The sequence below is a fragment of the Rhinatrema bivittatum genome, unplaced genomic scaffold, assembly GCF_901001135.1.
Source record: "Rhinatrema bivittatum unplaced genomic scaffold, aRhiBiv1.1, whole genome shotgun sequence".
Classification (NCBI taxonomy): Eukaryota; Metazoa; Chordata; class Amphibia; order Gymnophiona; family Rhinatrematidae; genus Rhinatrema; species Rhinatrema bivittatum.
The window spans coordinates 4316-28997 of record NW_021820704.1 but is presented as its reverse complement, the minus strand read 5'-3'; the positions used below and the strand labels follow the sequence as shown (position 1 = coordinate 28997).

Here is a 24682-nt window from a genome sequence, read left to right as displayed (position 1 = left end):
AAGAACCAGGCTGGAGAGCTAGAGCAAGACAGAAGTCTAGAACCAGAATGAGCAGGAACCAGGAGACCACCTTGCTGAGGTAAGGTTTGGGTGTCAGAAGAACCCTTTTATAGGGCAGCCAGGAGTGATGTGATCGGGAGGTGCTGCAGACTTTTCCTGCTGCAGACCCTTTAAAGAAAACATCATGCGTGCATGTGCCTAGGCAGCCCAGAAGCATCAGCGCTGGTCACGCATCGGTGATGTTTTCCTGCCACAGACAGCAGCAGCAATGAACAGGTAGCATTGGGATGAGTGAAGCTGCTCGCAAGACTGGCCCCCGGGTGGCAAATCTAACAATCTGGAAGATTAAAATCCCCTAGCAGCAGCACCTGCCCTTTTCACAGCAATCCTTTGAATATCCTCCTTTAAAACTCTATCCAGCTCCTCTGTCTATGATGGAGGTTTGTATACTACACCAATATAAACAGATGTTCCATTCCCTGTTTCCAGATTAACCCACCATGCCGCCTCCTTTCCTCGTAAGCTCAGCAATGCTGTTGCTTTTATACTGTTCTTTATATATAATGCCGCGCCTCCTTCTTTCCTTCCTACCTGGTCCTTCCTGAAGAGATCTGAGCCGGGTATAACTATATCCCAGTCATGGTTTTCCGTGAACCAGGTCTCCACGACAGCTACTATATCTAAATCAGCTTCTTCCATGACTGCCTCTAGATCTGGGACTTTATTCTCCTTACTATGAGCATAAGCGTACATAGTTTTCCAAATATTTCCTTTTTTCCCCCCCAGAGTTCCTATTTCTCTCTGAGTATTTCATGTTTTACTTACCTTAGAGTTTTGTTCACCCATCCCAATGATTCTAGCTTTAAAGCCCTCCTCAGTAGGTTGACCATTCTGTATTGAAAGTCACTGCACCCTTTCTTTGACAAGTGGATCCCAGGGTGGCAGCATCTCGCCTCACAAACCTCTGTCTAACAGAGAAAGTCTTACATGATGCTTTAGGTTCTGGGCCTTCGACTGCTTACGATGCTTAACTCATCCCTCCAGGCCTTCACCAGAAAGCAGCTTCCCTAGAATTGCAGGAACTCTCAGCCGAGACTTGGACTCAACATCCGCCATCAAATTACACAGCTAAAGGAGATGCCTGGCCAATACCACCAGAATTATACTCTGAATCTGCTTAAACTAGAGCAAGCACGCTCACGCCATCAGACTACTACACATGGCTGCTCTGTGAGCCAGGGCTGATGCCTTAAAGATGCGCTTATGTCGGTTTCAATCACCATGTCTTAGGCTCATTGAGGAGCCCTGACCCCTCTGAGGGCATCCCTTGACAGGCAGGGCCACCCTTCCTAATCATAAAGGCCTTGTGCATAAATTCCAGGAACACAGGGGTCCTTTGTGTACACATACTGGAAGGGCACTCTCTTATTATTCCCTTGTTTTACCAAAGCCAAAACCGATTCAGAGTGGAGAGTTAGAGTGACTCTGTCCAGAGTGCATGCAATGAGACCCATGATTGACAGGGATAACATGTGCTGTGACCGTCAGAGACATGCTAGTGAAAAGGATGTGAAACATGACAAGAGAATGTTGTCAGGCCTTTATCATCATCATGAAAAATGGATGGGTGTGGACTGATTAACCTTTCATCTGATCTACAGGAAGCAGTTTGGCCAACTGCCAGTAAGTCCTAATGTACTGGTTGCACAGTATAAGTAACAGAGCCTTGATTCCTATTTATATTTCCTAGGTTTAGAAAAGATTTGGACTGTCTACAAAAAAAGGAGGTAGACTTAGGGAAAGCCAATGCTTATCCCTGGGCAATAGCAGCATGGACTCTATGTAGGATCCTGCTAGGTAGTTGGAAACAGTATACTGAGCTTGATGGATCCTTGATCTAAACCTAGTATGGTGGCTCTTATGTTCCTACACAACAAGGAATGGAAAAGCTAAAACCATCTTGGGAGTACATTTTCCTACAAGAATCTCAGCTGCAGGATTGCACCTCTACCATCTGCTGGAGATAGATTATACTTGAGAGCTACAGGTAGCACACTTCCCTAAATATCTTCCAATTGATTCATTAAAACTAATTCAGAGACATAGCCATGGTGAGGGCGTAGGCTCCCAAGCCTAGAGGGTCCTCTGAGTTAGCCCCTTAAAGGTGTAGGAGTTAGAGGATCTGGAGGCTGGAGTCACTGCCAGTCCATAATATCCTGCACCTTTAAGAGGGATAACTTGAATAAGGAAACATCATTGCCATTGGGTTAGGCAAGCAAAACTTTGAGGCCAAAGTTTATTAATTATTTATCCCTTCCTCTCACCCCCTTCAAAGTTCCAGAATGCATTATTTATCCCTCCTCCCTCCTCTCATCCACTTCAAAGTTCCAGAATGTGTTATGTATCCCTCCTCCCTCCTCTCATCCACTTCAAAGTTCCAGAATGCATTATTTATCCCTCCTCCCTCCTCTCATCCACTTCAAAGTTCCAGAATGCATTATTTATCCCTCCTCTCTCCTCTCATCCACTTCAAAGTTCCAGAATGCATTATTTATCCCTCTTCCATCCTCTCATCCACTTCAAAGTTCCAGAATGCATTATTTATCCCTCTTCCCTCTCTCACCCCCTTCAAAGTTCCAGAATGCATTATTTATCCCTCCTCCCTCCTCTCATCCACTTCAAAGTTCCAGAATGCGTTATGTATCCCTCCTCCCTCCTCTCATCCACTTCAAAGTTCCAGAATGCGTTATTTATCCCTCCTCCCTCCTCTCATCCACTTCAAAGTTCCAGAATGCATTATTTATCCCTCCTCCCTCCTCTCATCCACTTCAAAGTTCCAGAATGCATTATTTATCCCTCCTCCCTTCCACTTCAAAGTTCCAGAATGCATTATTTATCCCTCTTCCATCCTCTCATCCACTTCAAAGTTCCAGAATGCATTATTTATCCCTCCTCCCTCCTCTCATCCACTTCAAAGTTCCAGAATGCATTATTTATCCCTCTTCCATCCTCTCATCCACTTCAAAGTTCCAGAATGCATTATTTATCCCTCCTCCCATCCACTTCAAAGTTCCAGAATGCGTTATGTATCCCTCCTCCCTCCTCTCATCCACTTCAAAGTTCCAGAATGCGTTATTTATCCCTCCTCCCTCCTCTCATCCACTTCAAAGTTCCAGAATGCATTATTTATCCCTCCTCCCTCCTCTCATCCACTTCAAAGTTCCAGAATGCATTATTTATCCCTCCTCCCTTCCACTTCAAAGTTCCAGAATGCATTATTTATCCCTCTTCCATCCTCTCATCCACTTCAAAGTTCCAGAATGCATTATTTATCCCTCCTCCCTCCTCTCATCCACTTCAAAGTTCCAGAATGCATTATTTATCCCTCTTCCATCCTCTCATCCACTTCAAAGTTCCAGAATGCATTATTTATCCCTCCTCCCATCCACTTCAAAGTTCCAGAATGCGTTATGTATCCCTCCTCCCTCCTCTCATCCACTTCAAAGTTCCAGAATGCGTTATTTATCCCTCCTCCCTCCTCTCATCCACTTCAAAGTTCCAGAATGCATTATTTATCCCTCCTCCCTCCTCTCATCCACTTCAAAGTTCCAGAATGCATTATTTATCCCTCCTCTCATCCACTTCAAAGTTCCAGAATGCATTATTTATCCCTCCTCCCTTCCACTTCAAAGTTCCAGAATGCATTATTTATCCCTCTTCCATCCTCTCATCCACTTCAAAGTTCCAGAATGCATTATTTATCCCTCCTCCCTCTTCTCATCCACTTCAAAGTTCCAGAATGCATTATTTATCCCTCCTCCCTCCTCTCATCCACTTCAAAGTTCCAGAATGCATTATTTATCCCTCTTCCATCCTCTCATCCACTTCAAAGTTCAGAAATGCCTGGGCTAGTTGGAAGCATATTTACATAATTGCTTTTCAGGATCCTGAGATATTAACCCTTGTATAAAGTAGTTGCCTTAACCACAGAAGGAGTGAGAAACAGTGAGATAGTCGCAGTAGAGAGACAGTGAAGAGATAGGAGAGATACGGTGTGGCTAGAAATTAAGAGAGTTTTGTAACCATTGTTCTGAAGATCCACATAGGATGGGGCAAGAGATGGGCAGGCAAAGGGAATTGGCCAGTGCCCACCCATGTTAACTTTGGCCCAGCTCACTGAATAAATACAATTTATAAATTGTACAAGGGAAGTCAGAGGATGAGAACGTAGAGGGCTCCCCAGGAGTGACTGAGGAGGAGAGCAGCAAGGCTTCCCCAGGAGTGACTGAGGAGGAGAGCAGCGAGGGCTCCCCAGGAGTGACTGAGGAGAGCAGCGAGGGCTCCCCAGGAGTGACTGAGGAGAGCAGCGAGGGCTCCCCAGGAGTGACTGAGGAGAGCAGCGAGGGCTCCCCAGGAGTGACTGAGGAGAGCAGCGAGGGCTCCACAAGGAGAGTCAAAGGAGTAAAGTGAAAGGGTTCTGTTGTAGAGAAGGACAGGGCTAGGACTCTGCAGGAGAATCAAAGGAGAAGAGCAGCAAAGGCTATACAAGGGAACCAGAGGAGGTGAATGGCTAGGGCTCCACAGGACAGTTAGAATAGAAGGAGATTCAGAGGAGCAGAGTGGAAAGAGCTCCACGGAAGAGTCAGAAGAGGAGAACACAACGGGAGAAGAGCAGCAAGGGCTCCATAGAGGGGGGTAGATGAATGAGAGCAGAAAGGCCTCCCAAGGAATGCCAGAGGAGGAGAGCAGTGGGGTCTCCCAAGGAGATTCTAAGGAGGAGATCAGCAAGTTTCTGAGCAGGAGAGCAGCGAGGGCACCCAAGCAGTGTGAGGAGGAAAGAGTCAAGCACTCCCATGCAGAGTGGTGAGATTTTCCAAAGCAGGGACAAGCAACAGAGCAGCAAGGGTGAAGTGAGACAGGAGAGGAGAGTGAGGAGGCAAATGGTATAGGATTCCAAGGAGGGTGAAGGAAAGTAATGGGAGTTCCCAAGGAGATTCTGAGGAGGAGATTAGTGAGGGCTCCCCAGCAGTTTCTGAGGAAGGGAGCAGTCAAGCAGTGAGAGAAGGAAAGTATCAAGCACTCCCAAGCAGAGGGAGGAGAGTGGCGAGGGCTCCTGATAAGGCGTGCAGCCAGGGTGAAGTGAGACAGAAGAGGAGAAGGTCAAAAGCTTCCAAGGTCAGGGAAGGAATGAGGAAGAGGTGATGATGGCTCCAAAAGCTGGAACTGAGGAGGACATTTGCGAAGGCATCTAAAAGTTTGGAAGACTGAGGTGGAGAACAGCGAGCTCGTTCATTAGCTGAAGCAGCAGATGTAAAATTCTCCAAACACATCAACCTAAGTATCAGTTTCCCACTCAGAGAAATCTCCCTCCCTTAGTGCAGCCACAGAGCCCTGCTCCACCCTCCTCTCCATGTACTTACCATTGTACCCTCTTCTGGGGCAACAACAGAGCTCTTGCTTTCATCTTCCATCAGGCACCCTTCACAGTGCTTCATGCACTTATTACAATCTTGGTTCCTCACCAACTCTAGTTGCAAACTGTCAAACTTGGTTTTGAACCAGCGGTGAGCTTCTTCTAGGTTGGCAGAGATCTGCAGCAAGTTTAGGATAAAGTGTAACACTAAGATATCAAATGGAAGAAGTAGGTGTGTATACTTTGACATGGCATGGACGGAAAACAGGGCATCCACACTGTCAGAGGAAATGAAGCTGCATCTCCCTCTACCCTTTTTTGAACAGGAGGGAATCAGGCCACACCAGGGCACCCCAAACATTTCTTTTTTGCCCCCGAGAGTGGGGAGGGAGGAGAGAGCTTATGGTTAGAGGGAGACATTTGTCTGGAGGGGAATGGGGTGGTGGGGAGTGATTTTTGTTTTACATACACCATTGGGATGTGGAACAGACGCAGCAGCAGCAGTATACACAGTGTACACACTTATCTAAAACAGAAGCAGCAGCAGCAGTATACACAGCGTACACACTTATCTAAAACAGAAGCAGCAGCAGTATACACAGTGTACACACTTATCTAAAACAGAAGCAGCAGCAGCAGTATACACAGCGTACACACTTATCTAAAACAGAAGCAGCAGCAGTATACACAGTGTACACACTTATCTAAAACAGAAGCAGTACAGGGAGTGTAGGACACTGCTGGTTTGCACCAGCTAGGATCACCTCTCTCATTCAGCCTGAATTTTCAGCAGTGATTTCTTGGGCAACTGATCTATACTGAAGATTACACTCTTTGGCTTCTTCCTTCCACAGATTGACCCTGTAGCACTGTATGGTCTTTTCTCATGTCCAATTGTCCCCACCCCACCACCATCTCTTCTGCTGCCTCTTGCCCCAGGCCCAGCCCAGGCTCCCCCCCCCCCCCCTTACCTGTTCAGATTCTTTGCTAGCTGCCTTCAGCTTCTGTTCCGTTGCCTCCTTTAATTTCTTCAGATGTCTGACTTTATCTTCCAAGGTCTGTATAGAGTTAGCAGAAATTCAGCACTTTGTTTTCCGACCTGTGCCCCCATCCTCAGCATATTTGCTACTCCCAATCTGTGCACCTGCTTAACTCAACATGTACGCACACCCTTCACACACCCCTACTCTGCACTGCTTTTGCACCTTCCAACCTACATCTCACTTTCAGCCCAACAAACATGAACCCCTTGCTCAGCACTCATCCCTACAACCTGCATCCTGCCTTCAACCCACTCTCCTCTCAACCTACAGACACTTACTTTTTCCAACTATGACTTTCTAACTTGTGCCAACCTTCAGCCCTTAATGCCTCTGAACCTGATCCCCACAGTCAACTCTCACTTCACCCAAACTGAATCTCACCCTTCTGTACTGAGCCCTTGATTCTTCCAACCTGTGTGCTATCCTCATCTTTACCAGTCTGCTTCTTGTTCTCAACCTGTGCCCTACCATCATGAGGGGCTGTGCTTGAAATGCAGCAGGGACGGATTTAGGATTTTGCTGCCCCTGGACATTTTTTGGTGCATTCACCCCACTCCTCCAACTCCCCTACCTTCTGTAAGGGGCTGTTACAGGGTGGCAGAGGGTTGTTCTGAATTGAATGAAATTCAGTAGAGCTGGAAGGCAGAAAATCAGCCAAGCCTGCTGCCCTTAAATATTTGCTACCCTAGGCACAAACATAATGGGTGCCAGGGCTGGAATGCAGAGGAGTGATCAGGGCTGCACATGCCCAGTGAGGCATGCTCAGAATCCCATGCCAGGCTCTATCTGATGTCACCGATGTGCAAGCCTCGTTCTTGGAGAAACTGTCAGGAAGGCTTACTGCAGGTCCCTCGATTGAGTGTAGTAAGACTGGAATGTAGTTGTGCAAGCTCTGTTTCTTTTGCACATAAACTATGGAATATGGTTCCAATTGACATTCGTTCAGAAAGCCAATACTTAACTTTTAGAAAGAAATTAAATATATGGTTATTCAAGCAGGCATTCCCAGGTTGAGTTTGTGATTCCAGTTAGGTATTAAGATGTTGTGTATTTGTTGTACGTCTATTGATTATGTATTATATTGATTTTTGATTTTTTGTACATTTATACTGTAATCTGTTTTGGGATGTTTATTTAAAGCAGAATATTAACATTAAACTAAAAATGTTTTATTCAAATTTTCCGAGCATATGTACAAATAGTGCGACTTAGAATTCAAGTAGTAACTGTGAGTCATTACATAAAATCCTAAGATTTGTTTTAAGATATAGGTATAATAATTCTTTATGGTCAACATATCATGTATTTCCAAGGGTTATTGAATCTAGTTTATAGCAATCTGAGTATCTGCTATCCAACTACACAGCACAGATAGAGCTCTCTGAAAAAACATTTTCAACAGTAAACTTAGAAAACAGGAACTGCAGACTCACCCAGAGATCTCCGTGCACTGGAGTTAAAATGTAGTTAAAACTGTAACGATCTCAGCTGTACCATGTAGTAGTTTCAGCCTGTTATAGATCTGGCTAGCTTCACTGCTCTTGCTCTCTTATTTCCTTACTCTGAATGAATTAAAAAAAAAAAGGGCAACCATGTCCTGAAACTTCCCATATTCCCTTATAAATAGCCTGGGATGTTTCTGAAAAACACACCAGTTCTCCTGCTCTGTACATCCACTGTACAGTGCGTGATGTTTATAGGACAAGACCATATTTCTCGTATTAATGATAAGATAGAATATACATTATACATTTTGTAAGGGACATGGTTTTGATTTTATTTTGTAATTATTGTTTACATTATGCATACAATTAGGGTTGGTGATTCCCTTTCTTTTTATATCAGTTTATTAACTATGTTTAGGGCCACTGTGTTTTTCGTATAATATTTATTCCTTAATGAGTGTAATCCGCTTTGGAAAGGCCTTTGGCCATGGAAAGCAAAATATAAATCATATAATCAAATTTTTAAAAAAGCCTTAGGGTGAGGAGGTGCAGATGCAAGGCTAAAGGTTTGCCCGGGCACTAGCCCTGGCAATTTGTAATTCTGACATGTTGCACCCTCACCTGGCACCTGCTCTCCAGTTCCAGCCGCTCTCTCTTTTCTGCTTGCAGCCGACTCTCTTGCTCCCGACTCTGCAGCACAGCCTCTTGCTGACTCTCTGCCAGCTTCTGCATTTCATTCTGAAGATCCGTCACCTCCACTATAAGTTTCTGAATCTTCTGCGACTGAGGAGACAGGAGCAGATGGCACCCAGAAAATGTGCAAGCTGATTCTCCCCCAGTCAGAGCATATTCTCTTCAAGTTGTATTCTAGAGCATTTCCTTCTCAGCCAATATCCCAGCAATAAGAGACCAAGGAATAGAGAGGAAAGGATTTCCATGCACTAATTCTACCACTCACTTCTCATCTATACATGTATGCAACATAAATATATGTCAAACGGACTCCAAGTGCTACCTTCAGAGAAAATGGTTACTACCATTCTCATCCAGTATCCAACACAAACCCCACTGCAGTCTTGTCTTGCTTTCTTTCCATTGTCAGCTCTGCTCTTTCATTCCACCACCATTTCACTCATGTCCTCTTTCCAATACTGCCCCCAACACTATGAACTCTTTGCATCTCCAGTGCCACACCTGCTCGTAATTCTTCTTTTGATATTCCTCCTTCATCAGTTCCATCTGCTTTAACTCTGTCTCAATCTCCTAAAAATAAAATATAAAATGTTTGATTTATATTCTTGAGACTATAGTGCATAAAAACATATTCTGTCCCTACTTTACACCCTGAGCAGTGCCCACTTTCTCCCCAAGTTCATTCTGTATTGTACCCCCACTGGTCAGTACTCACTTCCTCCTCAAACAACATAAAAACAGGCCAAGCTGGGTCAAACCAAAGCTCATTGAGCTCAGCATCCTGCCTCAGACAGTGACCAATCCAGGTGGCAAATACCTGGTAGATCCCATAAAGTAGATCTAATTTCTGTTACTCACTCCCAGGGACAGCAATGGCTTTCTTTAGTTTATCTGGTAATAATGTGTTATGGACGTTTCCTCCAGGAACTTGTCCAAACGTAAGAACATAAATCAGTCATCAAGCCCAATCTCTTCTCTCTAACAGCGTCCAATCCAGGTCACAAATACCTGGCAAGATCCCAAACAGTAAATTGGTCCCATACTGCTTACACTCAGCAATAAGTAGTGGCTTTCCCCAAGTCCACCTGGTCAATAACAATTTATGGACTTCTCCTGCAGGAACTTGTCCAAACCTTTTTTGTGATAAACAATTTTTATTGAGTTAGAGCAAGCAAACAATTTTTTAAACCCAGCTACACTAATTGCCTCAACCACATCCCTCCAGCAATAAATTCCAGAGCTTAATGGTGTGATATTTTCTCCTATTTGTTTTAAATGTGCTACTTGCTAACTTCATGGAGTATCCCCTAGTCTTTGGTTTTTGGTTTGTTTTTTTATTGATTCACATTTACTCATTTTAATCAACTTGTGATTTTATAGACCTCTATCATATCCCCCCACCAAGATGAAGAGCCCCCCAACTTCCCTTGCCTTTCTGTATAGGGGAGCCATTCCATTCCCTTTATCATTTTAATTGCACGTCTCTGTACCTTTTCCAGTTCAACTATATCTTTTTTGAGATATGGCGACCAGAACTGCACAGAACGCAAGGTGCGGTCTCATGGAGCGATACAGAGGCATTATGACAGCCTCTGTTTTATTCTCCATTCCTTTCCCAATAATTCCTAACATTCTGATTGCTTTTTTGACTGCTGCCGCACACTGATCTGAGGATTTCAAAGTATTGTACACACTGATTCCCAGATCTTTTCCTAACGTGGAACCTAACATCATTTAACTACAGTATGGGTTACTTTTCCCTATATGTATCACCTTACACTTGTCCATATTAAATTTCATCTGCCAGAGGATGTGGTTAGTGCAGTTAGTGTAGCTGGGTTTAAAAAGGTTTGGATAAGTTCTTGGAGGAGAAGTCCATTAACAGCTATTAATCAAGTTTACTTAGGGAATAGCCACTGCTATTAATTGCATCAGTAGCATGGGATCTTCTTAGTGTTTGGGTAATTGCCAGGTTCTTGTGGCCTGGTTTTGGCCTCTGTTGGAAACAGGATGCTGGGCTTGATGGACCCTTGGTCTGACCCAGCATGGCAATTTCTTATGTTCTTATTTGGATGTCCAATAGTCCAGTCTCACAAGGTCCTTGTCCAATTTATCATAATCCACTTGTGATTTAACAAGTCAAAATAATTTTCTGTTGTTTGCAGATTTGATCACCCCAATCGTTGCTCCTCTTTCTAGATCATTTATAAAAATATTGAAAAATACGGGACCCAATACAGATCCCTGAGGCACTCCACTGTCCACTCCCTTCCACTGAGAAAATTGTCCATTTAATCCTACTCTCTGTTTCCTGTCTTTTAACCAGTTTGTAATCCACAACAGGACATTGCCTCCTATCCCATGACTTTTTTTTTTATTTTCTCAGGAGTATCCCAAGGGACTCTGTCAAATGCATTCTGAAAATCCAAATACACTATATCCACCAGCTCATTATTATACACGTTTATTAACCCTTCAAAAAACTGTAGAAGATTGGTGAGGCAATGCGTGCTGGCAGTGTCCCACTAAACCAGGTCTTTCTATGTGATCTGTGATTTTGTTCTTTAGAAGAGTTTTCATGATTTCCCCCAGCATTAGCCTCAGACTCAACAGTCTGTAGTTTCCTGGATCACCCTTGGAACCCTTTTTAAAGACTGGGATCACATTGGCCACCCTACAATCCTAATGGTAGATTTTTAGGCCCGCACGCTGGCATCCATGTGTGCGCGGGTGCCGGCACGCGCACATGAATGTACCAATTTTATAACATGCGCACGTCGAAGCGTGCATGCTATAAAATCCATTACCCACACGCGTGCATGATTTTATATTGGCACGCACATGTGCACGAGTGTCAAATCGCGTGTGTTAAGTGGGGGGATTATACAACCAGTGCACAGTGATGCAATTGGCCCTATTCCCTGTTACCTCCCAGTCCGCTCCAATACAAGAGTGGACTGAGAGGGAACTTCCTAACCCCCCTACCTAACCTGCCTCCCTTTTCCCCTACTAACTCTGAGCCCTAAAACTCCACTAATTGCCCTATATTTTTCTGTTTTTGCACTTACTTCCTCTCCAGAGCAGCAGTAACTTGCACGGGCCAGTCGGCTCCCGGCGTGCGCTTCAGCAGGATAGTGCCTAATGGTGCTGTCCCAGCCCGCCCCGCCCAGATCACACCACCGGCCCACCCCTTTTTCCGAAAGCCTTTCTTGTGCACATATGGGCAGAAATACACGTGGCTGCGGGTGTTTTAAAATCCCTGCGGCGCACGTCTGTCCCATCTACGCGTGTATCTGCCCGTTTCAGTGCGTGCCAACCTTTTAAAATTCAGCCTTTAGGGTACAATGGACAATTTTAATGATACTTTACTAATTACTAGTGATAGATCTGCAATTTCATTTTTTAGTTCTTTTCAGAATTCTAGGGTGTATACCATTTGGTCCAGGTGATTTGCTACTCTTTTGTTTGTCAATCTATGCTATACCATCTTCCAGGTTCACCATGATTTGTTTCAGTTCTTCTAAATCATCACCATTGAATACTGTTTCTGGCATGGTATCTCTTCAACATCCGCTTCAGTAAACATTGAAGCAAAGAATTCATTTAGTCTTTCCATTAAGGCCTTATCTTCCCTAAGTGCCTGTTTAACTCCTCGATCGTCTAAGGTTCAACTGAATCCTTCACAGGCTTTCTACTTTCTATATAAAGCTTTTACTGTGAGTTTTTGCCTACAACCAGATTTTCAAATTCTCTCTTAGCTTGCCTTATCAGTGTTTTACATCTAACTTGCCAATGCTTATGCTTTTTCCTTTTTTCTTCATATGGAAATTTTTCCAATTTTTGAAAGAATACTTTTTTTTTTTTTTTTTTTTAGCTAAAATAGCCTTTTTCACCCATCCTTTAACAATTCCTTTCTCCTTTTTTTAACGCATGGAATGCGTCTGGTCTGGGTTTCCAAGATGGGATTTATAAACAATATCCATGCCTCATGTAAATTCTTAACCTTTATAACTGCAGCTTTCAGTTTTATTTTATTTTCTTTCTTTTATCAAAGTCTCCCTTTTGAAAATTTAATGCTAGAGCTATTGATTTACTTAATGTCCTCCCTCCAATCTGTAAGTCAAATCTGAGTGCATTATGATCACTATTATCGAGCAGCCCCCACACAGTTCTCTCTTGTATCAAATCCTGCATTCCTCTTTTAAACCCCGCTATACTAATCGCCTTGATCACATCCTCTGGCAACAGATTCCACAGCTTAATAGTGGACTAAGTGAAAAAGTACTTTCTACGATCTGTTGGTTGCTATTTTCATGGAGTGTTCTCTTATTTTAGTATTTGAAAATGCAAATAACCATCCATTATTTACCTGTTCCACCCCAGTTATGATTTTATAAACTTCTATCCTGTTCCCTTCTCAGCCGTCTCTTTTCTGAGCTGAGGCTCCCCAGCCTGTGTAACCTCTCATCACAGGACAGAGGCTCCATCCCCTTTATCATTTCTCTCGCCCTCCTCTGCCCCTTTTCTAGTCCCGCTGTGTCTTTCTTGAGATGGGGCGAGCAGAACTGCACACGTTACTCAAGGTGCGCTCGCAACATGGCTCCACACAGAGGCAACGTGATATTTCCCATTTTATTCTCCGTTCCTTTTTGGATCATTCCCATCATTCTATTTCCTTTTCTTTCACCACTGCTACGCACTGAAAAGAGGATTTAAACTTGTTCACAAGGACTTCAAGGTCCTTTGCCTGGGTAGTGACTCCCTGTGTGCATCACTTTGCACTTTTCCATATTAAATTTCATCTGCCATTTAGTTGCCCAGCCTCCTAATCTCACAAGGCCCTTCTGTAGTTCTTTGTAATCCACTGTTTTAACAAATTTGAATAATTTTGTGTGACATCTGCAAATTTAATCAACTCACTCGTCGTTCCCTTTTCCAGATCATTTATGAATGTGTTAAACAGCACAGGTCCCAGTACTCCCAGTACTCCACTAATGACCTTTCTCTATTTGGAAAACTGACCATTTAAGTGCTACCCTCTGTTTCCGGCCTTTTCACCCATTAACAATCCACAACTAGACACTGTCTCCTATCCCATGACTTTGTGATTTCCTGAGTCTCCCGTGGGGGACTTTGTCAAATGCCTTCTGAAAATCAAAATACATTGTATCAACCAGCTCACCTTTATCTACATGCTCATTTACATCTTCAAAAAAATCTAAAAGATTGGTAGCAAGCCTTCCCCCCTTGCTAAAACCACGTTGACTCTTTTCTATTACGCCATGTGTATCTATATGGCCAGTGATTTTGGTTTTAAAAACAGCTTCTACAATTTTGCCCATCAGGCTCATTAGTCTATAGATTCCTGATCACCCCAAAGCCCTTTCTAAAACTCAGTGTCACGTTAGCCACTTTCCAGTCTTCGGGAACCATGGTGGTCTGGTTTTAATGAAAGGTTACAGATTAATAGTAACAGGTTAATGATTTCATGTTTTAGTTCTTTTAGAACTCTTGCGGTGGATGTCATCTGGTCGCGGTGATTTGTTACTCATTTGTCACTCTATTATATCCTTCATTGTCACAGATATTTGTTTTAGTTGCTCAGAATCTCCACCATTAAAAAATGTTTCAGGCATGGGTATGATCCCAACAACCTCCTCTCTAAACACAGAAGCAAACAATTCATTCAGTTTTTCTACTATTTCCTTGTCCTTCCTGTGCATCCCTTTTGCCCCTCGGTCATCTAGGGCAGTGTTTCCCAACCCTCTCCTGGAGGCACACCTAACCAGTCGGGTTTTCAGGTTTGCCACAATGAATATGCATGATATAGATTTGCATATGTTGGAGACCCAGGGTATGCAAATCTATTTCATGCATATTCATTGTGGCAAACCTGAAAACCCGACTGGTTAGGTGTGCCTCCAGGAGAGGGTTGGGAAACACTGATCTAGGGGTCCAATTGACTTCCTCACAGGCTTTTTGCTTCAAATATACTTGAAAAGATTTTTGGGGTTGAATTTAAGACCTGTACGCATATTATAAAATACATTCCCTGTATATACCCGGATCAGTCCAGACTCCTGGGTTTTGCCACCCCCCCCCCCCCAGCAGATGGAGACAGAGAAGTTTTCAAAACAAACTCCGCCTTATATAGGATGGTGCCACCTACAGTTCGGCAGTATTTCTCTGTCTCCAGTAGATGGTGGAGGTGCAAGGCCTACAGTCTGTGCTGATTGTTCATTGGAGTTAGTTAGATTGAGCCGACTGGTGCCCACCCTGTCTTTGGAGTTTTTAGCTCTATTCGACACTCAACAGGGGAGAGTGTTCCTTACCTCGGACCGTATTATCAAGCTACAAGCATAAGTGCGGGACTTATTGGCTGTCTCCCCAGAGTGCGGGATTATTTGTGGGTTCTCAGCTCCATGACCTCCACCCTGGAGCTGGTGCCCTGGGCCTTTGCTCATATGCGTCCTTTACAGTCAGCGTTGCTTTCGCATTGGAATCCAGTCTCCGAACAGTTTCATTTACCTCTCCCTCTTACGGATATGGCGCGCTCCAGTCTCGATTGGTGGCTTATCTCGGACAACTTATTCCGAAGAGTTCCCCTGGAGGTGCCCGAAAGGACAGTGGTGACCATGGATGACAGCCTCCAGTTGGGAAGCGGTTTGCCCGAGGAAGTCGGTGCAGGGACAATGGTCCCAGGAAGAATCTCAGTGGTCGATCAATCGTCTGCAAACCAGGGCAGTGTGGTTAGCGTTGCAAGCGTTCCACCCTCTCCTCCAGGGGAAGTCAGCATTCTTTCCGACAATGCGACCACGGTGGCTTATATCAATCGCCAAGGGGGAACCAAGAGCCAGCCAGTGGCCACGGAAGCCCGGCAGCTGATCAGCTGGGCGGAGAAGCATTTAGTAAGTATTGCAGCATCTCACATAGCAGGAGTCGACAACATTAAAGCGGACTTTCTCAGTCGGCACCGCATTGATCCCGGGGAATGGGAGCTCGCAGACGAAGCTTTCCAGCTCATATGTGACACGAGGTGTGTACTCCGCATGGATCTCATGGCAACGTTTCAGAATGCCAAGGCTCCGCGCTTTTTCAGTCGCCGCAGAGAAACAGGAGCAGAAGGGGTAGGTACCCTGGTGCTGCCCTAGCCGACCAACGTGCTGCTGAACGTCTTCCCTCCTTGGCTGCTGATAGGCAAAGTGCTCAGGAGAGTGGAGATACACCCAGTAGAAGTCGTCCTCATAGCTCCAGAGTGGCCGAGATGGCCTTGGTTTGCGGATCTGGTCAGTCTGGCAGTGGCGGGTCCCCTGTGGTTGCCACTGCTCCCGGACCTTCTCCATCAAGGGCCCATGTGTTTGGAAGAGGTCGATCGCTTTTGTCTAGCGGCATGGCTTTTGAGAGGCGCCGCCTGAGGAGCAAAGGGTATTCGAACGCTGTGGTGGCAACACTTCTCCAGTCGCACAAGACATCCACCAACCTTGCGTATGTGCGAGTGTGGAGAATCTTTGAATCTTGGTGCATGGACCGGGCGATTGTTCCTACTTGGTCTTTGGTGTCAGATATTTTAGGTTTCTTACCATCCAGACTCGCCAAGGGCTTATCGTGTAGTTCCCTGAGGGTTCAGGTGACAGCTCTTGGTTGTTTGCGCAGTTCCATTCAAGATGTGGCGTTGGCTGCTCACCCCGATGTGGCTCCTTTCCTAAAGGGGGCAAAGCATTTACGTCCCCCGATCAGGCACCCTTGTCCTTCTTGGAATCTGAACTTGGTTCTCTCAGCTCTGTGTACGGCGTCCTTTAAGCCTCTGAAAATGGCTACAATAAAGGATCTCACGTTAAAGGTGATTTTCCTTATCGTTATCACATCTGTTCGCAGGGTATCGGAGTTCCAGGCTCTATCCTGTAGAGAGCCGTTTCTGAGAATTTCAGATTCTGTTGTGTTCTTACGGATGGTTCCTTCCTTTCTTCCGAAGGTGGTGTCTGTTTTTCACATGAATCAGTCAGTGGAGCTTCCGTCATTTCCCGTTTTGGACCAGTCAGACCCCATGTCTAAAGGCTTATGGAAGCTGGATGTTCGTCGGGCGTTGTTGCGTTATCTGGAAGTTACTAATGCGTTTCGTGTGACGGACCATCTTTTTGTGCTGTGGGCTGGTCCGAAATGAGGAAAGCAGCTAAAGCTACAATTTTGCGCTGGTTGAAAGAGGCTATAGGCTCGGCATATTTGTTGCGTGGTAAGCCTGTACCGTTTAGTCTTCAGGCTCATTCTACCTGTTCGCAGGTGGCTTCTTGGGCGGAGTGTCAAATGGTCTTACCGCAGGAGATCTGCAGGGCGGCGACTTGGAAGCCTTTGCATACCTTTTCCAGACACTACAGACTGGATGTTCAGGCACCGGGTGAAGGAGGCTTTGGAGAAGCAGTGCTTAGAACGGGCCTCTCCAGATCCCATTCCAGGTAAGAAAGCTCTGGTACATCCCAGGAGTCTGGACTGATCTGGGTACATACAGGGAAAGGAAAATTAGTTTCTTACTTGAGAATTTTCATTCCTGTAGTACCACGGATCAGTCCAGAGCCTGCCCGGGGAACGCATGGGAGTAAGGGAGAGTCCGCTCAGTTATTGACTGATTTGTTTTCAGATCTGCAGAAATTGGATTGACCATCCTTAAGTGGTTCTACAGGTTCAGTTACTAGGAGGCTTAAGTGAACCGGTTATTTCTTTTTCTTGTTGAAGGGTTATTGTACATAGTAATACTGCCGGACTGTAGGTGGCACCATCTATATAAGGCGGACTTTTGTTTTGAAAACTTCTCTGTCTCCAGGGGCGGGGGCAAAACCCAGGAGTCTGGATTGATCAGTGGTACTACAGGAACGAAAATTATCAGGTAAGAAACTAATTTCCCTGTGTCTGTGCGCATGTGCGGGCGGCCCACGACTCACGTGCCCCCACTGGTATGTGCCTTGTGCAGTGATGCGATAGCTCGTTTTTCCAGTTTCCTAACCCTAACCTTCCTCCCTCTTCCTTTCTCCTCCCCTACCCCTAACCTAACCCTACCTAGCCCAAATTTTTTTTATTTTTATACTTACTGCTCCTTGGGAGCAGAAGTAAACTGTACGCGCCGGTAGCTGGCCAGCGCATGCTTCCCCGGGACAGCGTGTAATGGCGCTGTCCAGGCCTGCCCCGCCCCTTTTAAAAGGCCTGGCATTTCGGCACGTAATCCCTGTGCATGAACGGGGATTACGTACGTGGCTGGGACCTTCTGAAAATGCGCGCAGCACACACAGGGCCCAGCCACGCACATAACCCCCATTATTCACACATGCAGGGCTTTTAAATTTTACTTATTATTAGTTTTTGTCTCACTGGCAAACGTATGCAAACTTTTAATGCTTACAACGGCTCCTTTTGTTCTAACTAAATTCCTTCAATCTGTATTGTGCCCCCACTGGTATGTGCCTTGTGCAGTGCTCACATCCTCCTCACATACCTTTATTCGTTCTGTGTTTTGCCCACTGCTTGCCTTGGCATCCAACTGCTGCTGGATCTGTTTCTTCTGGCTCTTTAGCTTCACTTGCTGATTCTTCACTGTCTTTCCCAGTTCTGTTACTTTCTGACGTAATTCCCTGTTGGCTCGCGCAAGTTCTGCAGATTTGGAAGTAGCTTCACAGAGGGCAGTTTTCATCTATAGGGAGTACAATCATCTTTAATTAGCCATCTGTCTCAAAGGCCCCAGGCTTCTTTAACCTATCCTGAGGAGCCTCACTTTAAGGAGATACAGTGACTAAAGTTGAGTTTGAAAAGCATGTGTCTCACAGATGAACTATAACACTTGTTCCTAAAAACCTTACATGCAGACACTGCACACACAACATACTCAACAGTAACAAGAATAACCACCAGCCCACATCTCTCCTAGAGCTCACGGCAAAGGTTAAGGATTCTATGCATGAATGCTTCTCTGAGACACTTTCCTACACTTTATGGTTTAATGATACAGAGTACACAATGATAAAATTACAAATTTCAATGTTCTTGTAAAGATGGAAAAATTAGGTTGCTTACCTGTTAATTTTCTTTCTTCGAGTCCGATCAGACCACAGATACATGGTGAACCGATAAACTGAAGTCATTGGTAGCCTCCAGATATCGAATGAGGACGCGCTTGACATCAAGGTGTCTAAGGTCTCTAGAATCCTCATCCAGGAAGGACGGAAGCTCCACCAACTGATTCAAATGAAAAGACGAGACCACCTTTGATAGAAAAGATGGCACTGTGCACAAGGATACTTCCAAATCCGAGAAGAGTAGGTAAGGCTCTCTACATGACAATGCTTGAAGTTCCGAGTTTCTGCGAGCGGAACAGATAGACACCAGGAATATTGTCTTGAGAGTGAGGTCCTTGAGGGTAGCTCTCTTCAGAGGTTCAAAAGGTGGACCGCCTAGAATTCAAAGGACCAAATTCAAGCTCCACGAAGGGCATAAATTGCGGGTCAGTGGTTTCTCATGTTTTATTCCTCTCAAGAACCGGACTATGTCAGGGTGTGATGAAAGAGGAGATCCATCCTGATGACGAAGGAGGGCACCAAGAGCTGCCACCTGAACTCTAAGGGAATTGTAGGCTAATCCCATCTCCAGACCTCGCTGTAAGAAAGACTAGATCTGGGCTATGGTCACATGACATAGAGAAATCTGTATGGACTGGCACTGTGACTCAAAAACTTTCCATACCCGGATATAGGACATGGAGGTGGAAGTCTTCCTAGCCTTGTACCCCTGTCTTCTCAGCCTGCGCCTCTCAAAAGCCAGGCCGCTAGACAGAAGCGATCTACCTGGTCGAAAAATACTGGTCCCTGCCATAGAAGGTTCGGCAGATGTCTCAGTCGAAGTGGGCTGTCCACTGCTAGGTTGACCAAGTCTGTAAACCAAGGCCTTCAAGGCCATTCCGGAGCCACCAGGATCACGGGCCCCTGATGACTCTCTATTCTTCGGAGCACCCTTCCCACCAGGGGCCAAGGTGGGAACACGTAGAGCAGGAGATCCCGCGGCCACCGATGCCCTCAGCGCAGTGTTCTCTTCTGCGACTGAAGAATCACGGGGCTTTCGTGTTCCTTTGAATGGCCATCAGATCCAGATGGGGAATCCCCCATCGCATGAAGAGGAGTGACACCGCCTCCCTGGACAGTTCCCACTCTCCGGGGTCTATGTGTTGACTTAAGAAATCCACTTGAACATTGTCTACCCCTGCAATGTGAGATGCCGTGAGATGGAACAAGTGGTGTTCCGCCCACAGCATCAGCTTGTTCGTCTCCCGAGCGACATGGAGACTCCTTGTTCCTCCCTGACGGTTGATGTACGCTACTGTCATTGTGTTGTCGGAGAGGATTTGTACAGCTTGGCCCTGGACTAGGGGAAGGAAGTGCTTCAGCGCAAGACAAACCGTTCTTGTCTCCAGATGATTGATGGGCCAAGCCGCCTGTACGGGCGTCCATCAGCCTTGCGTCGATTGCCTTCTGCACACTGACCCCCATCCAGCAAGGCTGGCGTCTGTGGTAATGATCACCCATTGTGGGACTTCCAAGTCCCCCCCCCCCCCCCCCCCCCGTAGCAAGTGATCCAGGTTGAGCCACCAGGTCAGGCTGTCCTTGGCTAAAGGCGGTATCGGCAGAAGAGCCCTGAAATTCCCGAGACATCGGCTTCCAGCGGGAGAGTAATGCTCTTTGCAAAGACGCATGTGTGCAAAAGCCCAAGGCACTACATCGATAGCGGAGGTCATGGAGCCCAGCACTTGGAGGTAGTCCCATGCTGTGAGGAGCTGGAGGTCCCGAAAGCGCTGAACCTGAGTGAGGAGAGACTGAGCTCTATCCAAACAAAGACTTTGCCCACCTTGGTGTCAAAATATGCTCCCAAAAAGTCGAGGGACTTCGAAGGAGTCAGACTGCTCTTGGCAAAACTGACGACCCAGCCAAGCGATTGGAGGAGGTACAATACTCTCTCGACCACACGCTGGCACAGATCCCTGGACTTTGCCAGGATGAGCCAGTCGACCAGATAGGAATGGACTAGGATCCCTTCCTTCCGCAGGGCCGCCACCACCACCACCATTACTTTGGTGAAGGTGCGGGGAGCGGTCGCCAGACCGAAGGACAGGGCCTGAAACTGAAAATGCTGACCCAGGATTTTGAAGTGAAGGAAGCGCTGATGGTCCTTCAGGATGGGGATATGAAGGTAAGCCTCCGTCAAGTCCAAGGATGCTAGGAACTCTCCCCGATGCACCGCAGCAATAACTGAGCGCAGGGTTTCCATCCTGAAGTGTGGTATCTTGAGAGCCCTGTTGACCATTTTGAGATCCCAGATTGGTCGGAAGGAGCCTTCTTTCTTGGGGACTACAATGTAGGCGGAATTATGGCCGAACCCAAGTTCCGCCACGGGCACAGAGAGAATGGCCCCCAAATCCAGGAGTCAATCCAGTGTCTGTCGTACTGTGCACTGTTTCCTTACTGATCCACAAGGGGGGGAAGACAAACCTGTCTCTTAGAGGTCGAGCAAATTCTAAAGCGTAACCGTGCTGTAGAATATCCAAGACACATCGGTCTGAGGCAAATGTGAACCACTCCTCATAGAAGAGGGAAAGGCGACATCCTATCTTGGGAGCTGAAGAGTGGGCCGGCAAGGTTTCATTGGGAAGATTTAGCAGAAGCCCCTTGTGCAAGGGTCTCCCGGGCTGGTCTTCATCTCTGAAAGGAATGAGACCAGGACTGCGATCTTGAAGAAGGTGGTCTGTGAGAAACTGGTCTAGACTGTCGGAAACACCGTTGTCCTCTGAAACGGCTTCACGTGGTGCTGAATGTTCTGGAGCTCAGAGGACGATCTTCCGGCAACTTATGTACTTTATTCTCCCCGAGCAATTTAATGAGTTGATCCAGCTCGTCTGCAAACAGCAAACTTATCCTTGAAGGGAAGGGAGCCCAGCTAAGACTTGGAAGAAGAATCCGCCAACCAGTTTCTGAGCCAGAGGAGGCGTCTAGCTGAGACTACTGAGACCATAGACCTGGCTATCACCCTGAGAAGATCATATAATGTGTCCGCGCCATAAGCAATAACAGCTTCTAATTGTTCTGCCTGCTGTGCTTCCCCTGGAGGAAGCTCTTGAGTACTGAGCAGTTGCTGGACCCACCGGAGACCTGCTCTGCATTAGGGAGCTACAAATTGCAGCCCTAACACCCAGGGCAGACACCTCAAAAACCATCTTCAAGTATACCTCAAGTTTGTGGTCCTGCAGGTCTTTGAGGGCGGCTCCTCCAGTCACTGGAATAGTAGTCCTCTTCGTGACTGCCAATACTGACGCATCCACCTTCGGTACCTTGAGCAGGTCCAGGGACTCCTCCGGGAGCAGGTACAGCTTGTCCATCGCTCTGCCAACCCGTAGAGAAGCCTCTGGAGTCTCCCACTCCCTGGACAGCAATTGGAGGAGCATAGGATGAAAAGGAAAAGTCTTTGCTGGAGGACGAAGTCCAGCCAGGATGGAGTCCCCCTTCTTTGTCGCAGTGCTGGGTCCAGGGGCATCCTGGGGGGCCTCAATATCCAACTCGACTAGGACATGAGAAATAAGCGGGTCCAATTTGTCCCCCTGGAAAAGGCGCAAGACCCGAGGATCATCCCCCTCAACGTGTGCCAATGGAGCCGGGTCATCCAGGTCAGGGTCCACCGCAGGGTCCGACGGAGGAGGTGGGTCAGGAACGGCTGGGCGGGAAACCACCCGAACCCGAGAAGATCCCAAAGCAGCCACTGGTACTAAAGGACAAGGAGGAATCCCTGGTGCTGTACCTGCCTGTGGCGGCCCCGATCCCTGAGATACCCCTGCCAGGTCCGGGGAATCCTCCAGTCTGATTACTTTAGGTGGCGGGGGGGGGGTGCCAGGGCAGGGTCCTGGTGCTGGCTGAGCCTTGCCAGATAAGCATTGTGCATCAATATAATGAACTCTGTTGAAAAAGCCTCCGGGGGTGGGATAGCAGGAGGGGGAACAGGAAGGTCCTCCGATGGTGGCTCTATGTTGGGGAGGTGAGCCAGAGTGAGAATTGGCGGGGAAGAAGCCTGGTCGAGGTCTGCATCAGTGTTATGCTGCGCCAGAACAGGTGTCTGTGAAGACAAAATGGCCGCCGTTCCCACGTTGGATGGGAATGGGCCGATCTCCCAGAGCCAGGCGCGCGTTTGCGAGCGAAACAGACCGCCCCTGAGACCTCGAGGTACCCTCCCTGCTGGGGAGGCACCTTGCACACAGGCCTTCCCGTGAGAGCCACGATCTGGGTTCTCCACAGGCACTGCCAATCTAAAAGAAAAACGACCAGCTCTCTCTCAGTAAATTGTTTTTTGTTTTTTTTTATAAGTCAGAGGAATGCTGCTTCTCTGCAACTTAAGGCTACCCCGAGGAAACGGCATCTCAGGGCAGCAGGTCGTTATCGAGGGGGAGAGGTTTGGACCACCAACATTCACCCCTAAGGCAGCAAAATACACTCCTGTAAAGGTAAAGTTTACAACTTACCACAAACAACAGAAACAGCAATAATTAATTAAAGTGACAGATCTGCCACTGAGCCAAAGTTCTGCCTGCAAGTCTTCAGCAGAACTGCTCACTGAGGAAATTCTTTTTTTTTAAACTATGATCCATCCAAGAACAGAAATTTAGAGAGAAAAGGATAATAAATTGGCATGATACTATCCTCTCTAAATTAACTGGGGAACCGAAGGTGTAACCCTCATCTGCTGGAGTCAGAGAAATACTGAGGGGATGCAGAGGGCGCACCAGCTTATGAGAGAGCGCCCTCTCAGTTTTTGCTCTGACTCCATCTGCTGGAAGGGGGGGGGGGGGAGAACAACCCACTGTCCGGACTGATCCTGGTACGTACAGGGAACGCCTGTATTGCTGTCTTGTCTATATGGAATATATCAAGGACTAGAGAAGGGGACAGGGGATAGGGGGAATAGGGGGGAATGGAGGAAACTGGGGTGGGAGGGACATTATGGAGAAAACGATTCAACCCACTTGTTGCATTACTAATTTAATATTGTTGTATTGAACTTTCATAAATAAAATTAAAAAAAGGTACCTCCTGATATATTTTTTTTGTTTGGATTTATTAAACTTTCTTTCTGTGCAGTTCAAGGATTACAAATGAAAGGATGTCTGACAGGGGAAACAAAGGAGGGCTCAGTGCAAAATAAGAAATCTCTCACAAGGCACAAAGATAGCATTCAGTGAAGCGGTTGGGGTCCAGGAGGAGAAGAGGAGAGCACGGATCCTCCAGGTACTTGCAAACCGGATTGGTCACTGCTAGAGCGCGATGCTGGGCTCGATATGACATAGCAACATAGTGAATGACAGCAGATAAAGACCTGAATGCTCCATCTAATCTGCCCAACAAGTTTTTTTTTTTAACTTTTTCTCCTGTTTAAGGATGGTAGCATGCAGACGACCCCCCCCCAAGCCCTCTTCCAAGCGTAATAGACCTTGATCTGAACCAGTACGGCACTTTTAATGTTCTTAAGTTGGGATGGCTGTTGCTACTGCTCATTCAGCCCCTTTGCTTACATGTTACCATAAGAGTGAGATACGCAAGTTCACTTTACCGTGTACTGCAGACAATGCCTTCACCTCACCTCTGTTAAGTCCCTTTGTGCAGCTTTTCTTGCTGCAACTCGCTCCATGTGAAACTGCTTCTTCAGAGACTCCAGACGCTCACTAAACAGCTTGGCCTCCATCTTGGCCTCCTCGGCTACCTGCTCCCTGAAGACAAACAATACAGCCATGATATCATTTCAATGAGGGGAGATAGGATTCCCGGGTTCAGATCCAAGCTCTGGCACCGCCTCTTGTGTGATCTTGAGCCTACCACTTTAGGAACCAGAGCAGTAGTAAGAGTCTAGGGAATGCAGAGTTGCTTACCTGTAACAGGTGTTCTCCGAGGACAGCAGGATGTCAGTGCTCACACATGGGTGACATCATGCGATGGAGCCTGGCATGGAAAGCTTACAGCACAGTTTCTAGAACTTTGGCTGTGCCTTACTGATCATGCCCTGCATCCACAGGGTCCTTTCAG

The 24682-nt window shown here is 46.5% G+C and overlaps 1 protein-coding gene across 1 annotated transcript in view; it reads right to left on the bottom strand.

Annotated features, from left to right (window-relative positions):
* Nucleotides 1–24371, bottom strand: part of LOC115081976 (von Willebrand factor A domain-containing protein 5B2-like) — a 269330-nt gene extending 244959 nt beyond the window's left edge. Inside the window, exons 1-6 of the mRNA XM_029586215.1 lie at nucleotides 24243–24371; nucleotides 18076–18270; nucleotides 9096–9164; nucleotides 8523–8684; nucleotides 6385–6471; nucleotides 5421–5591 (exon numbers count right to left, since the gene is read on the bottom strand). Of these exons, the coding sequence (XP_029442075.1) occupies nucleotides 5421–5591; nucleotides 6385–6471; nucleotides 8523–8684; nucleotides 9096–9164; nucleotides 18076–18270; nucleotides 24243–24344 (786 nt within the window). The 5' untranslated portion in view covers nucleotides 24345–24371. The remainder of the gene's footprint in view (nucleotides 1–5420; nucleotides 5592–6384; nucleotides 6472–8522; nucleotides 8685–9095; nucleotides 9165–18075; nucleotides 18271–24242) is intronic.
* Between the last annotated feature and the right edge of the window lie 311 nt (nucleotides 24372–24682).